General features: G+C 41.1%; 1 protein-coding gene across 2 annotated transcripts; it reads left to right on the forward strand.

Annotated features, from left to right (window-relative positions):
- Window positions 1-4057: 4057 nt before the first annotated feature.
- Window positions 4058-20234, forward strand: LOC133953754 (AN1-type zinc finger protein 3-like). Of its 2 annotated transcripts, none has more exons than XM_062387826.1 (6): window positions 4058-4447; window positions 10105-10145; window positions 10849-11043; window positions 12818-12883; window positions 14390-14584; window positions 18157-20234. In XM_062387826.1, exons 1-6 carry the CDS (start codon window positions 4365-4367, stop codon window positions 18309-18311), a joined length of 735 nt encoding a protein of 244 aa, XP_062243810.1. In that variant the 5' UTR covers window positions 4058-4364; the 3' UTR covers window positions 18312-20234. The 2 variants fall into 2 exon arrangements, with proteins under 2 accessions (XP_062243810.1, XP_062243820.1); XM_062387836.1 differs by having other exon boundaries at window positions 12821-12883.
- Window positions 20235-22629: the final 2395 nt, after the last annotated feature.

The raw sequence follows: 22629 nt of genomic DNA on the forward strand, positions 1-22629 counted from the left end.
AGCTTCTTGTCAAAGATGGTTTTCCTCACCTGTCATTGAGGATTTGTGCAGCAGAAACTGCCACTGATATAAAAAAAAGAAAAAGCATTTGTACTTAGCATCAGCCCATTGGATTCAATGAACACACAGCAAATCATTACATTAAGCTGCATTGCCAGGAATTTTGCAATTATGAAATAGGAAGAATGAGATGAGAGGCAGGGTTTTTATATTCTGTAATGATGAGTATACATAGCCCTAAATCCCTTGACAACAGTAAATATTACTATACGATATTCTGTCGAATTAGACCCCCTTTTCAAATCAATTGTGCTGTTTTACACTTAAATTAGGTAATCCTGTTTCTGATGAGCACCCCCACCCGCCCAAGACCTCTAGTCAATCCCTGCTGGACGATCAGGGGATGGAATTCTTAGATAACAGAGAGTCTCATCTATGGACAAATATGTTGTCATAGATTTCCAATACAATCCATTTAAAGCATGTTGTAGGGCGCCTCCCTCTCATATTAGCACCCGTGAATCAATTTATATCGACACACATGTGCTGTGAAGGATGTGATTCGTCATTGTACTTAAACACAGATATTAAGTCTGCTTCAGGATGGAGAGGAAACTTTGGTTAATGGTTAGATCGCACGGTGTGACCCCAAAACACATCAACAACACACTTGCATGTAGGCCACAGCAAAAACGACTCGACTTTTTCACCTAAAACCTCAACACGATAATGGGATGTTTGTCAGAACAGAACCTCGGCTTCTTTGATGTGGAGCCATGGGAAAATGAATTTGGGAAGTGCCCTCGTGGCAGACACTCTCTTTAAAGAGCGGACCTTGAAGGAGCAGCTGCTGCATCAAGGAAGATCTCTCTGCATCTCCACAGGGCCGTGGTGGCGTCTCTCTGTGTGAGGAGCAAAGCCTGTAAAATATCCCCATCCCTGTATCCCTCCGTGAAGAAGAGAGGGGTCAGGAGACAGCCAGTGTAAGCTGTCATGCTGGATCTGATATGAAATACAGGCTTCTACATACATATCAAAGATAGCCCCACATGACAAGGGATACAGCGCTCAGCATACGATTACACTATTCCTGGTATTTTCAGTGAGCGGAATTCAGTAAGCTGCGTTTGATCCAGTGTCTAATTAATTCCTTAAGTTCTTGTGTTTATTGCGCGGGATGGGGTGGGGGGGGGGGTTCGGTAGGGGGTTGTGGTGGGGGGTATACTTCATGTAAGAAGAGGGTATCTGTCTTTGAAGTGTTCTGCAAATCTCCAGAGAGCGACCAAGCCCGAGGCTGGACTCAGGCTGTGGGGAGAGAAGCAACAACCATGTTTTCCCCCGACTCCGGGGCCAAAACTAGAGCTGAACATGGCCATGTTTGCTACTATGTATTATGATTGTATTTTATTTATTCATTTGAAACAATATGTCCCATCAGAAATATGACATTTTAAGGCGACAAAACGTCAACAAAGACGAGACGAGCGTTGTTAAGCTGGAATTCTTGGCCCTGCACTGAAACACTGGCTCCTTAGCAACACTGACAAAATGAGATTCTACAATCCTCTGCGGTATTCCCATCCCTGTGCCTAACTAGCTAATGAACTATCAGCTATCTCTCTTCTTTCCACCCAGGGCCCACTTGTCCTTCCCTGCAGACAGAAGCTGCATGTTGGCACGTCTTGCTGAAGGGGAATCCAAACCTCCTGGCTCCGAAGTAAAGTGCTGCATCTTTCTGAAAGTCATTTTGAGGTGAAAACTGAATTCCGGGATGTTATCTCTGTTGTCGTACACAGCGCCGTCAATATTTGTGAACACGAAACAGCCCAATTCCCAAACTGCAAGCCAGATCGCCAAGGCTGTCATCATTTGCAACGTCAGCCAAATTATACATTTTGGGTTTCTAAACAAACTGTAGACTTTGTGAGGTAACTACTTGTGATAAATCTCACAAGTTAACTCACGACTTGGGTTGACCCTGGCATTTTGGTTAACTTGTTTGGTTGATACATATGCAGCTGCAATTCAAAAATCAACATGATTATAAACTGTTAATGTAAACTACTCAGCTTGTGTGCCATCCATAGAGCTACAGAGGACAATGGAGCCCTTGTTTAATTCTCCAAGGACACACCTTTAGACAAGTTCAACGTTGGACAAACACACGTGCGAGAACTAATGTTTGAAAAATGCAGAACAGAAATGGAATGATTTGTCTTTAGTATCTGGGAGGTGGCTGTGGTGAGAGACTGCACTGTGAAAGGTGAACTAAATGATGGAACGACTCTCCTATTTCCAATGACCATTGTTATAACTTGTAGGTTTTCAGTGAGCTTTATGTGAAGGAAAAAAGCGAAAAAGTTAACATGCATGATAACAACTAAAAGGTAGCAGGTATTCTGGCATGTCAAAACACAAAGGCACAGGTGTGGCTGGTGAAAATAGTAACTGCTCTGCTCTATTTGCTTGTACTAGTAAGCCATGCCAGTGTTAGAACATGTGCAATACCAGGGTTATGGAATTGGGGCTAGTTGGTTATGGCCAAAATGTGTGACACCTCTTTCCAATGAGTTAAAAATGAGAAATGTCTATTGCATGCTGATATTGAGCATGTCACATTGTTCACAGCTGTTAGCATTCATCTCCAGGACCACCTGAGGCCAAGCAGAAGCTCATCAGTAATTATATATGTATCCTGTCATGAACTATGTTGAACAAGTGGAAGTTTTGATCGGTGATGCTGGATGGAATTACAGAAGGGGACATCGGTATGTACTGTCTTTCATCCTCTTGGGGCGTTTAGATCAGTGGATCATTAGCCACATTTCAAAGTCATCCAATGTTGTCCAGTGTTGAACAAACAGACTGGAGGACAGAATCATCCTGTAGCTGAAGAGATTACAAATGGATCAACATGCTTTTAATGTGCACGTAATGGTACCAATCAGTCTGAGAGGCCAGAGTTTAAGAAATTACTTACAGACATGAGGCCCTGCATGTAGTTCTTGTATGGGACAATTTGGCTCTTTCCTGCACTAAAGCATCTTGATTTATCAGCACATGTGCAGTGCTAAATGAATTATATAATGATCAAACCCCTTGACTTTTAAATATTTTATTATAATGTAGATTTAATAGAATTGCCATTTAGCCCATTGCTTTGAACCCGATTTCAGATAATTGTCCAAAACTCCAGCATTGACTTGTATACTTTGGTCACCCCGGTCTCAGGCTGCGTGCACTCTGGAGCAGGTTTTCGCAAAGAAGCTCAATGTGTTTGGCTTTATTCATCCTTTCAGTTCCACTCGAGACACTCATGAGTTCTTGTGAGAATTGCAGCAGTAACTAGGAGGAGGATATCAGATGACGCTTAGACTAAAAAATATATTTTAAATGATGCCATTTCGAGTCAAACTTAAATGTTGGTGGTTAACGACACTCAGATGACACCACAGGAGCAGAATTGAGGCATTTGATGTTATTTTTCTGTTTGTTTTTTTACGATTGAAGAAGTGGTCACCAGTCACTTCAATTGTATTAGAAATTGTATTTCATTTTTTTTAACACACAAAGTTCCTAAAATATGTTTTTTAGAATGCATTATGATCTTATGCTGAATTGTATATATTTCGTTGTTTTACTATATACTAGTGGGTTTGTTTTATAAATGCACGCACACATTTTATAATGTTTGCACCAAATTGTTTTATTTGTTTGTTTCTATAAAATAAATAATTCTACTTCAGTAAATGTAGATTATTGTTGAAAAAATGACATGACTCTTTTTCTTAAAATACCTCTGCTAACCAAACTGACTGCAACCGTGCATGACCAGTGTTTTGGGCTCTAGTTGTAGTTTTGTATGGATCGTACCATTGTAACTTCAGAGTACAACTACTTCTTAAAACCCCCCATCACTGCCCTGGTACCGGTCGCACTTCTCCTCTTAAACGTTTAAAATGAGCACAATTGTATTTGTGTCATTTTTTATTCAGCACAAACACACGAGTTCACATTACGTCTGCTCACTTCCCCCCACACGCCCCCACCCCCTCCGCGGCAGTGGTCTGTCCCTGTCTGCAGCTGATCGGCCCAGAGGATTCCCCGGTGCTTCTGTCCGTCGCTGCCTCCGACGGCTCCGGTGTCCCGGTGCCCATTTGAACTGCTCCCCTTCCGCGGAGCACGGTGCCGCTCGTGTCGGCGACACGTTCCTCGTCTCGCGAAAGTGTGCAGGACAATCCGGCAGGGGTTCCAGCTCCGGTCTAGTCAGAGCCAGAGGGGGACTCTACACGCAAATACGAGGCCCTCACTCCATCCCCGGATTCACCTGCTTCGCGGAGAAGCCTCGCACGGAAGAGACGGACATGGGGGACACGGGGAGCGAGGGCAGCAAGCCGCCGAGTAACGTCAGCGTTGTACCGCCGCGCTGCCCCTGTGGATTCTGGGGGTAAGAAGGAACACCTCTGAAATGTCTCGCTTTGAAACCTCTCTCCCCCGACAGCTAGCACCGTGGCTAGCCGCTAGCGTCAGCGGCTCAAACAGGGATGAGCTGCTTTTCTTTTTAGTCCCCCCTCCTCCCCATTGTTTTGTAGCATTAGCCGCTAGCTAACACCAACCGCCCTCGGTGAGCTTCTCCCCGTGGAGGCAGGTAGCAGGGCAGGGATAAGCCCTCCAGGTAACGTGACAGGTGGGGCAGCGCTAATACAAACCGGATTGTTAAAGCACTGAGTTCACAATGAAGCAGATGGCTCGGGTTCGACCGTCAGCTGGACTTGGGTGTAAACCATGTACAGTGTGTGTTGGGGGGAAGACTGGTGTTGTTCAGATTGGATTTAAGGCCAAAACACACACACACAGCAGCGTAGGGTGTTTGTTAAAGGTTTCTTTAGCACATTAATCCTCATGTGCACATCGCACACGTTGGGACACATCCATTCTCCCCAGCTCGACACACTCATAACAGACCAACATATCTATTCGATATTTATTCCAAGCAATGGTATCTTAATGTTTATGAAAGCATACAGTCCAACAAAGCACATTTGAAGCAGTAATCATTATTTAAAATGACACTTAAATAGTAATACTAGATATACTTTTATACATTCTTCCATTTCCGATACAGATTCCAATACCTCGGTCGATACCGAGTATTTATCCCATACCAGTGTATTTGAGAAATCCCTACTCATATAACATTCTTTAATAGCTGTATGCTGCTATGGAAGTGATGATTCACTGTTTTTATTTTTTATATTGAATAGCCTGGCTTTTTTAAGTGATTGCCATTTAACTTTTTTACTTTCTAGTTTGAGGGCGAAACTGAAAAAGAGCATAAAAACATTAATCCAGTATCACACAACAATTACTTCTTTGAAATAGCTGAGTAAATGCAAGTAGGGGCCATCCCTCAGAACTGAAAAAGAATAATGAAAAGAAAATTGCAGGTGTATCTGGGTGAAACTAATATACTTCATGGTATCGGAACGGTGCCTAGATTGATATACTTGCTGATGCCTTTCCTAAAATGTTCAGCTGTATCTGAGGCAATTCTGATGCTGGTGTCGGTATCAGAACATCACTAAGTAATACAATAAAATCATATAATATAATATTACTGTATAATTTTTTATCATAACCAAGTTCTGAATAAAGGTTTCACTTTAGCTAGAGGTTTTTGTGTACATTGTAGGTTAACACATATAATAGTCATTTGTTGGACTTTGCTGACCATAGCTTTAAACGTAATGTTCAGCTTGGCTGTAAATGAGTGATATACTGTGCCACCTTACCAGACTGGTGAAGACCATGTTCTTTCCCCTCATTTTTATTCATAGAAGCTATAAGAGCTGCCTTAGTACACTTAGTACCTCATTCTCTATTTGCATATTTAAGGGGATGATCTGTTGGAGGTGACATCTTAACCACCCGCTGGCTGGATAAGCATAAGAATGATGTCACACAAATGTTACTATTAAAATGATATCTGTCTCCAGATTTCAATACCAGAGATTTAGGCTTAGTGACATGATCTTAAGAAATCCTATCTCCTGATAGAGGTTATTTCATGTTGAGATGCATATCATTACTCTTTAATCATACCTGTTCTTCACCATGTGGTGAATGTCAGTGGTCCATGTCTTTGCAGTTTGAAGTTGGAATAGAAATTGCTGCCTCTTTCTAGCTTCATGACCCTTTGCCAAATAGTGTGGTGTGGGCTAAGGCCTCTTGCAACGTCTAAGTTTAGCTTTTTAGTTTGTGCACTTTACTGTTGTATTGTGACTTTTGTCTGTAGACTCCACCTGTAGAAACCATCTCTCCTTGTAAGTTTTGTTTGGAAAGTGTGAGGGCCCTTTCGATCAAATAATAGGATAAGGAAAGTTACAAACAGACATTAGAATTGGAATGGTCATTTTTTTAGGAAACACCAGTAAGTTGTTTTTTAAATTGTTATGATGTTGAGATGAAGCAGATTGTGAAGAACTGCTTACTCAGCTGACATCCTCTGGCTTGCTACTGTTTCAGAAACACTTTTCAGTGTGTCCCATGTGTTGACTTATTTGTGTTGGTACACCACAGTATCAATATTGACCACCATATTTCCTGTATTTGCGTTGTAGAGCTCTGTAAATCCCAATGATTTTCTCACCTCTCCTTTCCCGCATGTTGTCTCTCTCACACATTTTTCATCGAAATTCCCTGTCACCTAACATTAACCATCACAACTAGATACTTAACGTTAACCTCACTAATCCATAATCCAACCTTGAACCAATATTTGTCCTCGCAACTATAGAAAGACATGTCCACAAACTCTCATTAGCAACAGATCTGTCTGTCATAGTCGGAACGGCTAAAAACAACACCACATTTAGTCTTTGCAAACAGCATCGATGTAGCCTACGTGTTGATTTGCATATGGAGCCGGGGAGTGAGTGATGACAAGTGATCACTCCAGATGAATTCTGATATCAGCTGTGAACTGATGTACTCATCGCTGTCAACTCGTGATTGTATCGTCAGACAAGGATGTTAACGCCATGTCTGAACCGGGGCTAATTGATCTAAGTGGTCTCTCAGCCCTGTCAATTGGCTAATTAGGTGGAGAAGACTGTATTTATTTGCAGAAAGGATAAACCTAATATGCATGTGGCTCATCACAGATGTGTTGGATATGTTGTGTTTGAACTTTGCTCACTTGCCCCTGCAGGTGTGGATTGTTTGCGTTGGTCTCAGATAATTGTGTGCGTGTGTCAGTGCAAGTCCTTGTCAAGGCAGACATGTGCAGCTTAACTGCATGGGACTTGTCGCTCACACAGCAAGTGGAGCAGTCCTGTATCCTTGTCATGTCCAAACACACAGGACGTCACAGTTTGCTGCTACTGTGGTAAGCTGCTGTGCTTTGATACTATTCCTTTAACATTAAATGTACTCAAGTGTGACCATCTTCAGTCATATTTGCAATGTCAGATAGGCAAGTATGATTTCCCGTTCTGCTACATGTGGCAGCTTAATATACTGTCTTGTGGTGTACAAAACATAAATGAAAATCGGTTTAGAAAGAGATTATATGTTAAATAACCAGATAAGAGGGACTGTTTGCCGCTAATCTGGTGACTTTAAAATCCTGAAGTAAAGGTGATATGAATCCAATTTTCCAGAGAGTAGTCTTGTTCAGTGGTTTACAATGTAACATTTCTGGGCAAAGCATTATACATTCAAAGACATTAAAGGTAAAGTTACCATAGTATTTATACATCATCAAATCTGTACTAGCTGACACATCACCTCAATGTGTATATATACATGTGCATATATATATATGGTAGAGTATATAAAAAGTGAAATTATATCGTTAGTTAAAGGGGTTCCTTTGCATCATATCTATATACATAGAGGTATCGATTACATGACTAGCAGAGGCTGATTGCAGAAGTAATAATATGCTGTTCGCTCATAATAATTGTAATTCCACACTTTAGACCTTTAAGAGTACACTTTCAATGCCACTGTAGTGACAGATGCCCTTTTCACTGTGACAAACACAACACAACGGAGGATTCGTGGTCAGTTTCCACACTGCACTTGACTTTCAATACCACCAACATATTCCTGGCTAATGTACATCTACATAAATTGTAGTGTTAATTTTCAAATTGGTGGAACATTTTCCACCTTCTCAATTGTAAACATTTTCTGGTTTTCAGTCAGCTGTAATCGTAAACTGAATACCCCTGGGGTTTGGGCTATAGTGACAAAACAAAATGTTTTTATAGAGTAACATAATATGCATATTTCCTAATTTGCTGACCTTTTTACAGACCGTGCGATTAATCTGATTAAATCCTGATTAATCACATAATATTGATTAAAAAATAAGACAGTGAAAATACTCATAATTTACAGCCCTATACTTCAGACAATATGAAGGACAATGTGGCCATTTTTCTTGAAATATATTCCAAAGTGTACCACTTACAAAGCAAAAAGATTTAATTAATTTAGCCACTGCAAAACATATTTCTTGTGATTTTTGATTCCCTAAATGCTGCACTGACAAAAATAATTTAGTTGAACAAACTTAATATTTATAACTACAATTAATCAAGTTAACATAATTGATGACGTTCAAATTAGTTAAATTTGACCAAATCTTCATGGGAATGTAGAACTGCAGAGTTATTATCTCTTCTCCCCTGTAACACAGCCGTTCTGTCACTTTCCCTCAACCTTTATAGATAATCATCTAAAACGTCTGCCTGTGAAAACTTTTTTAAAAGACTTGCATCTGTATTTCTGAAGTTGTTTTTTTATTTAACCGATTATGTCAGTATAGTGTTTCATAGCACTTAATTCCCTCAAAACATTTATCACCCATCCAAGCCTCTGCTCCCTTGTGTCAGTCAAACTGAATTACTGAGGCGACGCAGCCTGTCTTCCTGTCTGTTCCAATCAGGCATTCTCATTAGTAACAGCAGTGGGCCAAGTATGAAACAGATTGATTGTTGAGCACTCTGTTTAAACTTCACTCTGCTTAGCAGGCATGTAGGTGTTTCTGTTCTGCATGTTTCCTCTCACCCTTTTTATTTCCCACATTAATGTGCAATTTGTAAGGTTGACAACAGGATATGACTTGTTTATCCAGTGCAGGCTTCCTTCCTGCCGGTGTGGCATGATGACATTTCTCTTCTATGCCTCAATTCTTGCTTTCCCCTTTCTCTTTTCTACCTAATACCACACACCGGGCGACTGACAGACAGCACTCAGGTTGACTGCGGCTGACCCTACATTTAGAAATGAGGACAAAGGTGTGCAACGAAGCGCCCAAAATAAATAGAATGCGACTGATAGCAGTGACCGTCACGGTCAACGCACAGCCAGTGAGGACGAGGGCTGAAGAGGAAATGAGATGAGCCCTCTCGGAGGAAAGCCAGAGCCATCTGCTGTGAAAGAGTTGTGCCACTGAAATCAGCGAGGCTGTAGTGATCTTTATTTGCAATTAGGAATCCATGTTAGATTCAGCATTGGTTTGTGAGGGATTAGCACCACCTGATCCAATTGAGCTTGGACCTAAATGTGTGATACAAAACAATAAGTCAAATACAATTCATGACACATCTTTGTCAAAAGTTTGCAAAATAATGAATAAAATATCATTTTTGGACAAAATAATTGTTATAAATTGACATCAGACTGGTAGATGCTTTCATTCATACTGTGAGACCAAGTAGCTTCTTGTTTTTGAGTTCCTATTTAGTATTACTAGAATTGTTGCAGGACAGAATATAACATAAGTCAAATTTCAGCTGACATGGTCCCGCCTCCTACTTACCCCTCAATGGCCTAATAGCATGGCAGCTTTGCATTCAGTGAATAATGTATTACTCTAGTCTGGATCACAATCCTTATCTTGAATTTGTATTTCCTAGGACCCCATATGAAAAATTTAGTTTCAGTCTGGGTCTCAGAGTTTTGGAAACCAGTAAAATGCACTTTTATCTTTTGCATCCCATTCTGCAGCTTCCTGGAACTCTCTGTCACACAAGTGTACGACTTCTGTTTTTGATTAACACATGTGCTTTGCCTTTCTGCTCCTTTCATCAGGTCGAGCAAAACCATGAAGCTTTGCTCAAAATGTTTTGCAGGTAAGCTCTTTTTCTGCTGTGTATTTGTTTGTTCAATGCTGATAGAGATATTATAAGGTAATACAAATGTAAAAAAAATGTATTTGTAAGTTGTATAATTAAGATGTCGTGATCAAATCCTTTTAACAGAGAAATGTAATTGAGGCTGCATATTTTAAATTCCAACTATGAACGTTATTGTGAATACAGACAAATCACATATACAACCAAATATAAATTCAACTGGAATTAAGAAATTAGACATTTTATTTTTATCACATCTTTTCTGCATTGTTCATTCTGTAAAATAAACAATGCCTATCAGCAAACATTAATGCAGATACTGATATGTGTCTGAGAGGTTCATATATAATTTGCCAATAGATGTATCAGGCTCTTCTCCTTAGAAACGTTCACGTGTTGGACTTTTGCATATCTTTTTATCAGAATATTTTGTACCTTGTGCATCTTTTCATCCTTTAATACAATCAGTGTTAGAGGTCATAGTAGAACATTATTTCCATTCATATAAAATTAGAACAGTGCTCACAGTGTGCCACTGCTTCTGTTTGAAGTTGTTCAACATCCTTTGATGCAGCAGAGTTCTCTCAATGCCACACTTGTTTGGCCCTCTGTCCTACTGAACAACCACTCCATACAACAACAAATGGATGCTTTCAAATATGTGCGCACAAATGTCTCACCATCTGCCCCTCTTTTGTAGACATTCAGAAGGAGCAGCCAGACAATGACTGTGCCCCCAAGGACTCCTCAAGCTCCAGCAGCAGCAGCAGCCAAGCAGACATCTTCTGTAATGAAACAAACAGCAGCATTAGTCAGTCACTGATGTCGATGCCGAACACGTCAGAGGAGCCGTCCCCAGGAGAGACGGGAGTGACATCTCTACCTGCCCAGGATGGTAAGAGAGCAGTTAATTAAGTAGTGAGAAATGAATCTTATCAGGTTTGCTTTTCAGCTCAGACGGAGCAAGACCTCTTTATTATTTCAGATGTGTCAGAGTTCATTGACAAGTCTTTTCCACCTTTTTCTTTGAACCTAGATAGGAGAGCATTTCTAATCAAACACGCCTGTGCAGAATGTGAATGTAGTGTAACATGCTCAGAACCAGAGTACTGTATCCTTTTGTCCAGTGTATCTGTCTTTAGAAGACTGCTAGTTTCTGCAGTGCCCCTGTCCTGGCTATATTTGTCTTCATGGCACAGATAGTGAAAATGATAGGAAAGGGTATCTATTCACAAGTGAAGGTTTTAAGAGGACACCTACAAGTGCCAGGGCATCTGTCATCACTATACAGTGACAAGGTTATTTGTGGCGGCTGATGCAGGACAGGACAATAAAGTGGCCACCAAGTGGATATGTGGAGCTTGTGAAAATGTTTGGGTTTCTTCTGTTCAAGCTGGAGTTTATTTTTTGTAGTAATATACAGAGGTTGGTGATTATTTTCGATTTAGGGAAAATATTTAATATCATTACTCTGTGATAATAAGTTAATTAACAGGGTTGCAGAATTGCAGTATTTTATAGCTCTGCCGAGGAGGTTACTTTTTTACTCCGTCTGTTTATTAGTTCGTTGGTTTGTTTGTTCGTAAGCAAGATTTCATAAAAAAACTTATCATGAAATCTGGGCTGAGAAAGAATGAGTCAAATTTAGATCTGAATAGGGATCCAAGATTTTTTTAAGTGTTTAACATTCTCAATGATTTCTCAGAGAAACATTCATGGCTATTCATGTAAAAGTCCTGTATGTGTCAGGGACTGATATTTAAGAGTGTACAATTTGGTGCAGATCCAATTTAAAACTTGGTGGAGGTACAGTATGCACTCTGCTGAGAGCCCCTTTAGTTTCAAAAGGAAATGTCTCCATGTGACTTTTTCTATTATTGAACTCTAAATTAACTTTTAAAATTGTGTCAGGATCACAGGAATCATACAGTGGAGACCTCTTTCCCTTTCAGAGGTCTCAGACTTTTATTTTATATAGCATAATACCCCCCCCAACCCACAGTCAGCTGTCTGTGGCTGGCTTCAGTGTGCACACATGCATGCGGTGGTTTCCCTGTCACAGATATCTGTCGCTGTGGGGGAGGAAAAAAAAGTTAGGGTATAATAAAGGATTCCACACGCCCCAGTCTCGGTCTTTTTATGTTGCTTCCATGTGGAAAACGGTACCAGAGTATCCAGGCAACCGGTAGAGAACTCTTCTGCAGCCTGCGTCCTCAGGCTGTTGCGATTATAAACTGTGTGACTTTAAGGATAACCTTTTTTATGAAGCTGTTTATAACACGTGACCTTATCTGTCGATCACAAGCGTTCCCAGTTGCCTGGCTTCCATGTTGTGATAACATGTGATTGTTTATATGTAGGTATATGCTCTTTATGACTTTCTATACAACTTGCATCTCCATTTATTGTTATTTATTGGTCTGTTCTAAGTCAATATAAAGGTGCATTTAATTTAGTTTGACATTTTTATTGAAGCAATTTCAATAAAGTTTTTAAATGAAATATCTAACATCCTTATGTCCTTTCTACTTCCATTATCGTTCTCATTTTCTCTCTCTTTGCCTCTCTCTTTGCCTCTCTCTCTCTTTGCCTCTCTCTCTCTCTCTCTCTCTCTCTCTCTCGCTCTCGCTCTCGCTCTCGCTCTCTCTCTTGCTCTTGCTCTCTCTCAGAAGTATCCAGCACAGACACAGTCTTTGGGTCACTCTCCACCCCAACAAAACGCTCCTTTGAGTCAGGTATGCCTCAGTGTGATGTCCTTTTTTTTTTTTACATTGTGTGACCCAGTAAAATTGACGACATTGAAATGATTCAAAATGACCAGGTTAACTGTTCTTTCAGGGGAAACAGCAGTGGGGGACACAATAGATCATGGCTGCCAAGGCAATAAAGCTGTTATGAGTAGTATCACAAAACAATAAGCGAGACATATAATAAAGATTATAAATTGTCAAATTCGGGTTCAGCATCATCACCAGCATTGATCAGAGTAATCTAAAAAGGGGTTGAATTGCAAAAAGAAACCTGCTGACCCTCTTCAAGTGCATATTTCTCCGTATGGTGTTTCCACCTTGTTAGCTGACACAATGTGCTGCTGCCTTCACACACATGAGCACCCGCACATGACTTAGGACAACTGCAGAGTAGGCGAGGTGAGGAAACGGTGCATGAACATGTTGATCCCTTGTCTGATGCCGCGGGATCATGTGAGCCCCATACCATACCATTTGTGCACACACAGCATCATTTCAATCCTATGCTGTGGCTGAATTGATGAATTGCCTATTTCTAAGTCTTTCTATATATGTTTTTAAAGTCTGGATATTTTTTTATGTTTTAAGGAAAAAATTTAAAAACTGCCAGTTGTTGACTAACAGTTAAATTAGATTTTTCAGCCTTTGTAAATTGGCAGCAGAGATTTACCTTTTTCTCCACAACATGCACTTGGACATGTACAGAGACACATACTCACACACACAGAGGGATCGATGGTGAAGGCTAGGAGGATCTGGCTGCCTCAGCCTGGCCTAGTTCTCAGAGATTTATTGAGCACTGATCTGCATTCCGCCGGGCTGGGGAAAAAAGTCTATATTGATGAAAAAAAGCTGAGTTGAAATTCCAGCCGACCATTGGAAATTTGCTACAAGCTCTTCCTGTCTCAGATGCTGGGTTGAATTTGATCTAATGCAGCAGAACCATTAATCCCCAAAGCACCTTTTTATTTAACACAAAGGTGTTTTTGTCCGTGCTTGCCATCATCGGTTCTCTTGTCGTTTCAGAATTCACTAAATCAGAGATAATGTCTTCTATATTAAATGAAATGTTATGGAGCCTATTATTGGAGAATTGTTTTCCTCTTGTAATTCTAGTCAAAGCTCCTGTCGGAGATGAATACACTCTCTGGATTCACGTGGTTATGGGAAAGATAAAAGCTGGAGCAGGCAAATCCATTGCTAGACTAATTATTTAAAACCATTTCTAGATTAACCTTCACATGCTTTTGTATTTTTTTGAAACATAAAACTGATTTTTCATTTTCTGAAAGTCATTTAACCGGGCTCCGGACGTTTAGTTGTACTACAGTACAATGATCCACGATCATCAAGGATGTATCTTTAATTTTTTTGAGCAATAACAAATGTGATCGATTTCAAATTTAAGGGAAAAAATATGTTGTTGTTGTAATGTAAGTAATAGCTTTTTCTCTTTTAATTTTGTTTGTATGTGCTTATATTTGTCTGCAGCCTCTGAGTCGGAAAGCGATGCTTCACCTGAGAAGCGAGCCAGGGTGGGTGTGGTGCCAGAGAGTGAGGAGTCTTTGTCATCGTCGTCCTCATCCTCGTCTCGCGGTGGCTCCAAACAGCGGAGCCGCAAACGTTGCCACCGCTGCCAAACCAAACTGGAGCTGGTTCAGCAAGAGCTGGGTTCCTGTCGCTGTGGTACGATGATACAACTCTGTAAACATGAACATGCATTACAACACACTGAGAACAATGAAGAGACATATGCTAATGCCTCACACATCATGGCTTGCACATGAAGTAGTGACAGCCATTATTCATGACCTTGTTTTTGTACATTGAATGCGCACAGGGCAAGACATGGCTTTTGCAGTGGTCAGTGTCGCCCTCATAAATAAATGTTAGTTACCTAGGTCATAGGTTTATGAAGTTAAATGCATCTAAAGCCTGCATGTGCGTTTGTGGTGTTGACAGAAATGTCGATGGCCATAGTGTCTCGGCTTGCCTAGGGGGACATTACAGAAAGCCTGAATGCTTCACATTGCACATAAAACATAAGCCAATTACCACAAACACTAATGCAGTTTAAACCAATACTTGGTTTGCTAATCAACTTGTTTGCATACAAATTGAAGTCCTTAAAAAGTCACAGCTCTTCACTGCTTAAAGACCATCTGCTTAAACCCACACACTAATTTCTAAATTGGAAATTGACTTTCCTTTTTTTCCACCAGGCACAGCTTAATGCACGGGCCATCCATCCTTAATAGTTCAGCGGTTGCAATGAAAACATGCTTTTCACAGACGGGAGGGGAAATGGTGGCAATTACAGTGATTTCTGACTACTGCAGTAATTGCAGATTACTGTGCTAATGGTTGTGCAGAGTGTAAGCCAAGAAGGTCTGATAATGAGTTGATAGCACAAACACTTTTCAGACTGTAAATGGGTAGGAAACGACAGCTCCACCGCAGTATCTGATCTTATGCTGTCACACTCAGTCGACTTCTGCTGTTGCACAGTGACTGTGATATTCATCTTACGAGATTTGAGTCTCACACACACACTGAAAGCACTGCAACATAAAAAGATGATTATGTCACACGAGCTCTCCTCTAACATGGAGACCCAACTTTCATTGTCTTTTTCTATGAAAGCAATAGTCCTAAAATATCTGATTTGAAAACACCTACATTATCCTTTCCTTAAAGGAATAGTTCACCCAAAAATGCTAATTCACTCATTATCTACTCACCCCTATGCCGATGGAGGGGTGGGGGAAGTGTTTGAGTCCACGAAACACTTCTGGAGTTTCAGGGGTAAACGTAGTAGTAGCTGAATCCATCCAATACTTTAAGCAGTAAACTACTTGACATTTGTTTAAAACATTAACTTCCATGTTATGAATTTGTTCTGTTCCAAATATGGAAAACCAGGCGTGGTATTCTGGATTTCCTGTATTTTAATATTCTTTCAGTCACACGGTACATTCTAGTCACATAATGGCTGCAATCCATTTTCTCTTGCCAGCAGGCTGCTAGTTGTGAAGCAGCAGGGATGATGAAAACCACTTATAAAGTCAGTCTATTAATCAATCTTCCCATTCCAGTAACTGGTTTCAAGTATTTCTGTACAATATATGTATGTGCATTTTTTATCCCCTTGACATTAGTGCAGGGTGATCAATGTTGCCGTCCATCCGTCTGCAAAAATGTGGTTTACGCAGCAGAACTTGCAAAAAATTAGAATTTTTCATTAACCTTTGCAGTTATGAATCATGCTGTGAAATGGGAAGTTGTGCTGTATGATATTTTGGGTTTCAGAAAATGTTTTGTCTTTTCTTTGACAGTTTGCTTCGGAGAATTTAAGAGTATTTATTGTTTCTGGAGGAAAACTCAAAAACCTTGTAGGATTTTTTCTCTGCAGAAGAGAACAGCTGTTAGCATTGTGCTGCTTCAGGTGTGAGCTGCGATCTCATCAAACTGGTCGAGTTCTTAAGGCTTAAATGCTCATTGTTACCTGCAAAGTGCTTTCATGCTTTAAGTGTATTACCAATTTTATCAAGGAAGAAGCATTGGTTTTAGCGAATCAGCACCAAATGATGTGGATGACTTTAGTTCAGCTTGCTCTCACTTTTGTGAAATAGCTTTTCTTCATTTTCACCCTCAGAAAAATTTAATATTTTAACCAGCTTTAATAGAACTCAATAAAAACTTTGAAAATATAAAATTTGACTTACAAAGACGGGCTTCATTAAACACCCTAAAGCCCATTTTCCCTCAGTAAATTTCACTCCAAGTCTTTGATATATAAACTCATTTCAGTGTAAAGTTACAAAACGTCGGCAGCCGCCTGGTGTAGATGGTTGATGTGTGGTGTCTACTGAAGTAACGGTTATGGTCTCATTTCCCTTACTTTGAATGGAGTGTCATGAACAACTTCTAAATGTGGGGCTTATTATCAGTTGGACTTGTTAAATATAGGACAAATGGTGGAATGGAAATCTGTTGTTCTGCTAAATTATTTGACAAATTAATGTCTGGAGGGAATATCAGTTGCAGTAAGCAACGACTACACCCATCGCTTTTTAATACACTCAAACGTTACACAACTTTCTCCCTTACACTCCCATTGTGTGAACTGTAATCACTTGTAATTGCATAGCAACCAGCTGTCAAACTGGGCATTTCATCGCTGCTCATCTAGCGCCAGCAGTGTTATTATGTGTATTAATGAATGAATTTAAAACCATGAGAGCTAACGAGCTTCTCTGAGCTTAACGAGCCCCCTGCAGCGGCGGGGCCTTCTGTTGAGAGCGCCACAGAAGAGAGGGAGTCAGGGAGAGAAATGAGGGATGTCTGCCTTTGTTCAATGGAGTCGAAAGAGGAGGCGATGAGCTTGTCTTCTCTGGTAACTAAACAGAGGCCGTGAATACTATCTGCTCTCTGTCTTCTCGGAACTCTTGTATCTAAGATGCTTGACCCTGTCACACTGAACCTTACCCTGCTCACTACTTTCAAACGCTAGACTTATTCTCGTTGGCTGGTTCCTTCACATTAACCTGGTAACATTTAAGTCAGTCCCTGCAGTGTATGCAGTTCATTTGAATCGTATGCCTCACTTACCTATATGCAGGCACCCTGTCTGACTAGGGAGTTTATTAAATACCCAAGCAGGCCCCATGAACCATGATGGGTTCTGTTGGGAGCCCCCTTCTGGCAGGGTAAGCTCAGAGCTCTGCCAGCTTTCAGGATGTGGTATGGGTTTAGAGGTGATGGGAAAGTGACCCTGTGCACAGTCAGGTAGTGAAAGGAGTCTCCGGGTTACTGCATCGAGCAGAGGTTTGATGGGTGGCCAGCCGCTACCAGCTGCTGTGCTCAGTGTGTGTCTCAGGTGTGTGCCGCTGCCCAGTTTGCGGAGTAGCCCACTAACCAGTGTTTATCTACCGCCTTGTTCCACACCCAACACCAAAAAGAAAGGAATCAACAAATGGGTCATAACAAACCTACAGTCTTGCAAGCTATTTCAAAGTAAAATATTGCAAATATGGCACTAGAGATAAAGATATTAAATAAAGCCTCATATCAGCTGACTGATAAATCGATCAAGCTCTAGTTCATTTACATTATATCTTGTGCCATTCTGTTGTGTTTGTGATTCAACTTGTTAAAAGTTCCATTAAACTGCAGCAGTGGTAATATTCGTACCTTCTGAACTTGTCAAACTGACTGCTCTTTCTCTCTTGCACCCACACCCCTCTCCCACCCTCCAGGTTACGTCTTCTGTATGCTCCACCGGCTCCCGGAGCAACACGACTGTCTGTTCGACCACCTGGGCCGCGGTCGCCAGGAGGCTGTCTTGAAGATGGTCAAGCTCGACCGCAAGGTGGGCCGCTCATGCCAGCGCATCGGGGAGGAATGCTCCTGAAGATTCTCAGTGATCAGACAGTATCTTGGCACCAACAGGGATTTGATTTTTTTTTGGGGTCTCTTTTTTTCTCAAGATTTCTGCAGGTTTTTTGGATACAAACCTTCACTTGTTTCTTTTATTATGCTCCTTTCTTTTACATCCCACTTTTTCCCCACATCTGGGTCGTTTCTAGCTTCTGTTTGCTTGATCGTATCCCTGCTGCTAAGATGCCTTTTGGAAAATACTCATACCCAGGAATTAAAGAACAGTAAAAAGAGTTACGGAAATATCCTCTCCACATTTTTTGTAAGCTCCTGACTTCCCAAGTGTGAGTGGAGCAAGAACGAATTAACGGAGGAAGCGAGGAATTACAAACGTTTGTCCTGGAAGCCAGTTTAAGACTGTACTCTTTACCTCAAAAATGAAAAAGAAAAACACGCAACAACCAAGAATGACGAGGATCGAGGAGTAAGGGATGGTCACCCTTTGTGTACACCTTTGCATTGGTGCTGTTAATGGACTGTTCTTTACCTCAAAGTCAGACAGAGCTGCTTTCTACTCTGCGCCAAGCATGGACTTTGTGAAGCCAACCAAGATAGCCAGCCTCAGTTTAAGTCAGTGTCTTACCCCCCGGCCGTCCTCCACCTTTAATCCTTAACCTTTAGAAACGCAGACACCTGGTAATCATCCACCTCAGGATATCAGAGCCCGTTGTTTGCCCTTCCTCCCAACAACTCTTTCTCACCTTCAAACCTTTGTCTTCAGATCGTTGTGAAGTTGTTTTCCCAGTTGTAAACAATGAACTCCAAATTCAGAAGCCGCAATGTGAGTCCAACTCAAACACACACTCGCACTGATAGTGGGAACCGCGAGCTACTCGTCCTTGGATTGCACACAGATCTGTCTTCAACGATGGGGTGTGATTGATCCAAGACTCAATTTGTCTAGGATTTTTTCTGTCTTCCTTTTTTTGTCTCAACCTTTATCTTCCTTATCCTCCACGTGAAGACATTTTCTCTTCCCAGGCCATCGTCTTTATTTCAGCAACATGTGGATTACGTGTGCTGGATGTGTGCAAACATCAGGAAGAAGAACATTTACAGGACGTGGCGGACATTAAAGAGTGCTTGTATGGTTTATGACTGGACCTGGAACGTCTGCATTGTACACATCCTCACATCCCCTGAAGTTGTTTTATGTGCTTAGTTGTTGTTCTCTTTGAGCACAAACGGGCAAAGTGAAAGCAACCGCAGAGTTTGGACTGAAGCAGAAATTGGCAGAGCATCACTCAGAGATGCCTGTTGGACTTTGTTGCTGTTCAGGTTTCCTCTTAACTTCTTACCCCTTCATTTCAATTATCGACATTGTTTAAGGTCATTTCTCCAATAGCTTTGAAACAAGGCTTAATATTATTTTGGTTTCATTCTTCTTCCCCGTACTTGAATGCTCCTTTTTCCCTCCCTCTGCCCCATACTTTAATTTCCTGCTGGCATGATGAGCCCAAATCCTCCTCCTGCCTTTGACTTTCCTTTTCTCATCTTCCTCTTTATTGATTGCTCTACTTTCCCCCTTTCCCCTTCTCCTTTTCTCCTCACCGCCTCTCCACTACTGTCTTTCTTGTTTTGCTGAAAATGACGAAAGAGGGATGGGGTGAGCGAGTTGAAATCAGCAAATAATTCCTGTGTCAACGTGTTCCTGGTGGAAAAGAATGAGCAGAAAATGCATAATGAAAAAAAAAATTCTGTATCTTATGGAAAACCTTATTTAACCCTTTTTTTGCATCGCCAGATTTAGTTACACTTTAGTGTAGAGCTGCCTTTGTTTTGGTTGTAATGTCATATGATGGGAAAATTCTGAATTTGTGTCTCCATTGCATTACCCTCTGCTCCCCCTTTCCAAGTTTTTCTTTTACTGAGAAAGAATAAATGGGATTAGACAAAGTGTGGACGTCTCTGGTGTACTTATTGACAAGACAGATGGGAAGATTAAGATAGTTTGTGAGACTTGAGCCGACTTACCATGTCCCCCCCCCCTCCCGCTCAGCTCTGATTTCCCCATTGCACTCTGTAAGGGAAATGTAGCAGTAGAATGAACATCTGTCCATATTTTGCACCGTGATTGTTTTTTAGCGAATGCACATATGTAGTGTGTGGTTCCTGCAACATGTCTCTGGGTCTTGGCCATGTCCCAACATCCTGCCAGTTTTTTTTTTTACAGTGATGTAAACGTCTGTTTACTGCTCACAGAGGGCTGCTATAAAGCCACTCTCATTTACTTAACAAATCTGTTTGAGCGTGTTTTGCGTCTGTGCTTGTGTGTGCGTGGTTGTGCTCGCTAATGGAGAAATCTAACTAAAGAGGCTTCTGACGGCAGCCATGATTCTTGTGGGACGGCTGCGCTAATTAACGTTGGGGACAAAAAGAAAACACACTATATGTAGTGGGGATCAAAAGACATCTTCAAGTGTTTGAGCCTGGCCGGCCGCCAGCCTGAGCACAGTCCCTCGCCCTCCTTCTCTTTCAAATGGAGCCAGAACTACACAAGTTAGCGCCTTAATGGGAATTAGTCGTAATAGTGGCTTCTCCTCTCAGGGTGGTTGAAAGTTTGAGAAGCCGGGCTGAGCCACACACAGCATTTAGAATATCTTTAAACTTAAACTGTGTGTCCCCATGTAGGTCTCACTCTAAAAAAGCAGCAAGACATTTTCCATCCTATCGGTTTCTCTGCTTCAGTGTTTAGCCACACACGGGGTCACCTGACGTGCGGAATTACAACTTTTTCTTAAGGTGATACATTTTATATTTGAGTTTTTATTGAAAAAAATACTTGAAATATATATCTTCTATTTGATCCACTTCCCCTTTGTGCAAATGCTGAACTCCCGACATTTGGATTTTCAATTTGGGAATTATACGATTGTCTCTCATATGCAGACCTCTATTTATTTCTAATAAGGAGTAGACATTTCCCTGCTTTTGATTGGGTTGGAATACACTGAGGGGCTTTTCTAATCTTTTAAGTCCCCCTCAGGCTTTTTCAGAGCCCTCTCTTTGTTTTGGATTTCAGCGTCTGTATTCTCCTTTGTGCTCCATGTTGTCTTGATTATATCCTGACACACAGGATGAAGCACGATGCCAGGATTGGGTGGCAAGAAGGGAGCATGAGATCTGTATTTGCTGCTGACTGCCTAGTGTTAGAGAGGGATTTGGGGGATAAGACGTTGTGGCCAGTGGTAAGTAATCTCCTTACAGCTCACCAAACAAGGATGCCAGCCATTCTCACTGCCATCACTGGCTGCCGTCAGCTATCCACATCATCCTCATATTGAATGAGGCCTTGTTAAATGCTTTGTCTCTCTTGCTATCTGTTCCTTTCATGCCTTGACTGTTATCACTCTATCCCGCTGGCTTTCCCAGACATGCACACTCAAAACACAATTGGTGTTTGCTGCTGAAGTGTGACTGAGCACTAGAGAGGAAACTGCTGACGTGTTTCAGATAGCAGGCACCAGTGGAACCAGAGGAGGAATGATCTCAGGTTTGCAGTAAATCCAATGGAAGGTAACAATGTCCAATGTAAGAGCCAGATGAGTTTTCACTGTTTAATGGGTCACAGGCTGTTTTCCAGGCAGCGCTCTATGGAATATTAAGGTCACTTATAATTCTTATTCAATCTGATTAGGGCTTGTCAGTAGGAAAGCAGGTCTTGTAATTGCATCAGATGTATTACATCCATTTAAGCACATATGAGGATTCTCCCTGATTTATTATGAAAGTAAATGACACAGATGTTGACAATTAATGTCAGATTTAATAACATAGTATTTGCATATAAATTACAGATTTGTAACCGGAATATTATACTTCAAATTTGTAAAATATGCATTTAGTCCTGAATATACTGCTCAGATTTCTGCGAAACTTGAAATCATCTTTGAGCTCATTGCTTTCGTTTTCCAGTCTGCAACTTTCCTGTTTTGGTTCCGGCTCCCCGCTGAGGGTTGTTCTCCAGTTTACAGCCAAAAAGCTCAGATAAACCCACAATTCATTAGCTGCCCAGCACCGAGCAGAAATGTGTACTCACCATAGACTTCAAAACTGAAGCCAAAGTGTCTTGATTGCCCTCTGGTGGCTGGCTGCAGCCTATTAAACCTGGCATCCGCCATGTTATTTATATAGGTCCAACAAAAAAGTCAATGGACATGTCTAATAAATCTGTCTATAATTTGTCATTTGGAATAGTTCTTATCACTGTCAATGATGTACGTGATGTGAGTGTTCCTTCTGTTAAGTTTGGTTTTGATTAGTCATTTGATGCCAGTAAGCAGGGTGAAACT

The sequence above is a fragment of the Platichthys flesus genome, chromosome 1 (genome assembly GCF_949316205.1).
Source record: "Platichthys flesus chromosome 1, fPlaFle2.1, whole genome shotgun sequence".
Lineage (NCBI taxonomy): Eukaryota > Metazoa > Chordata > Actinopteri > Pleuronectiformes > Pleuronectidae > Platichthys > Platichthys flesus.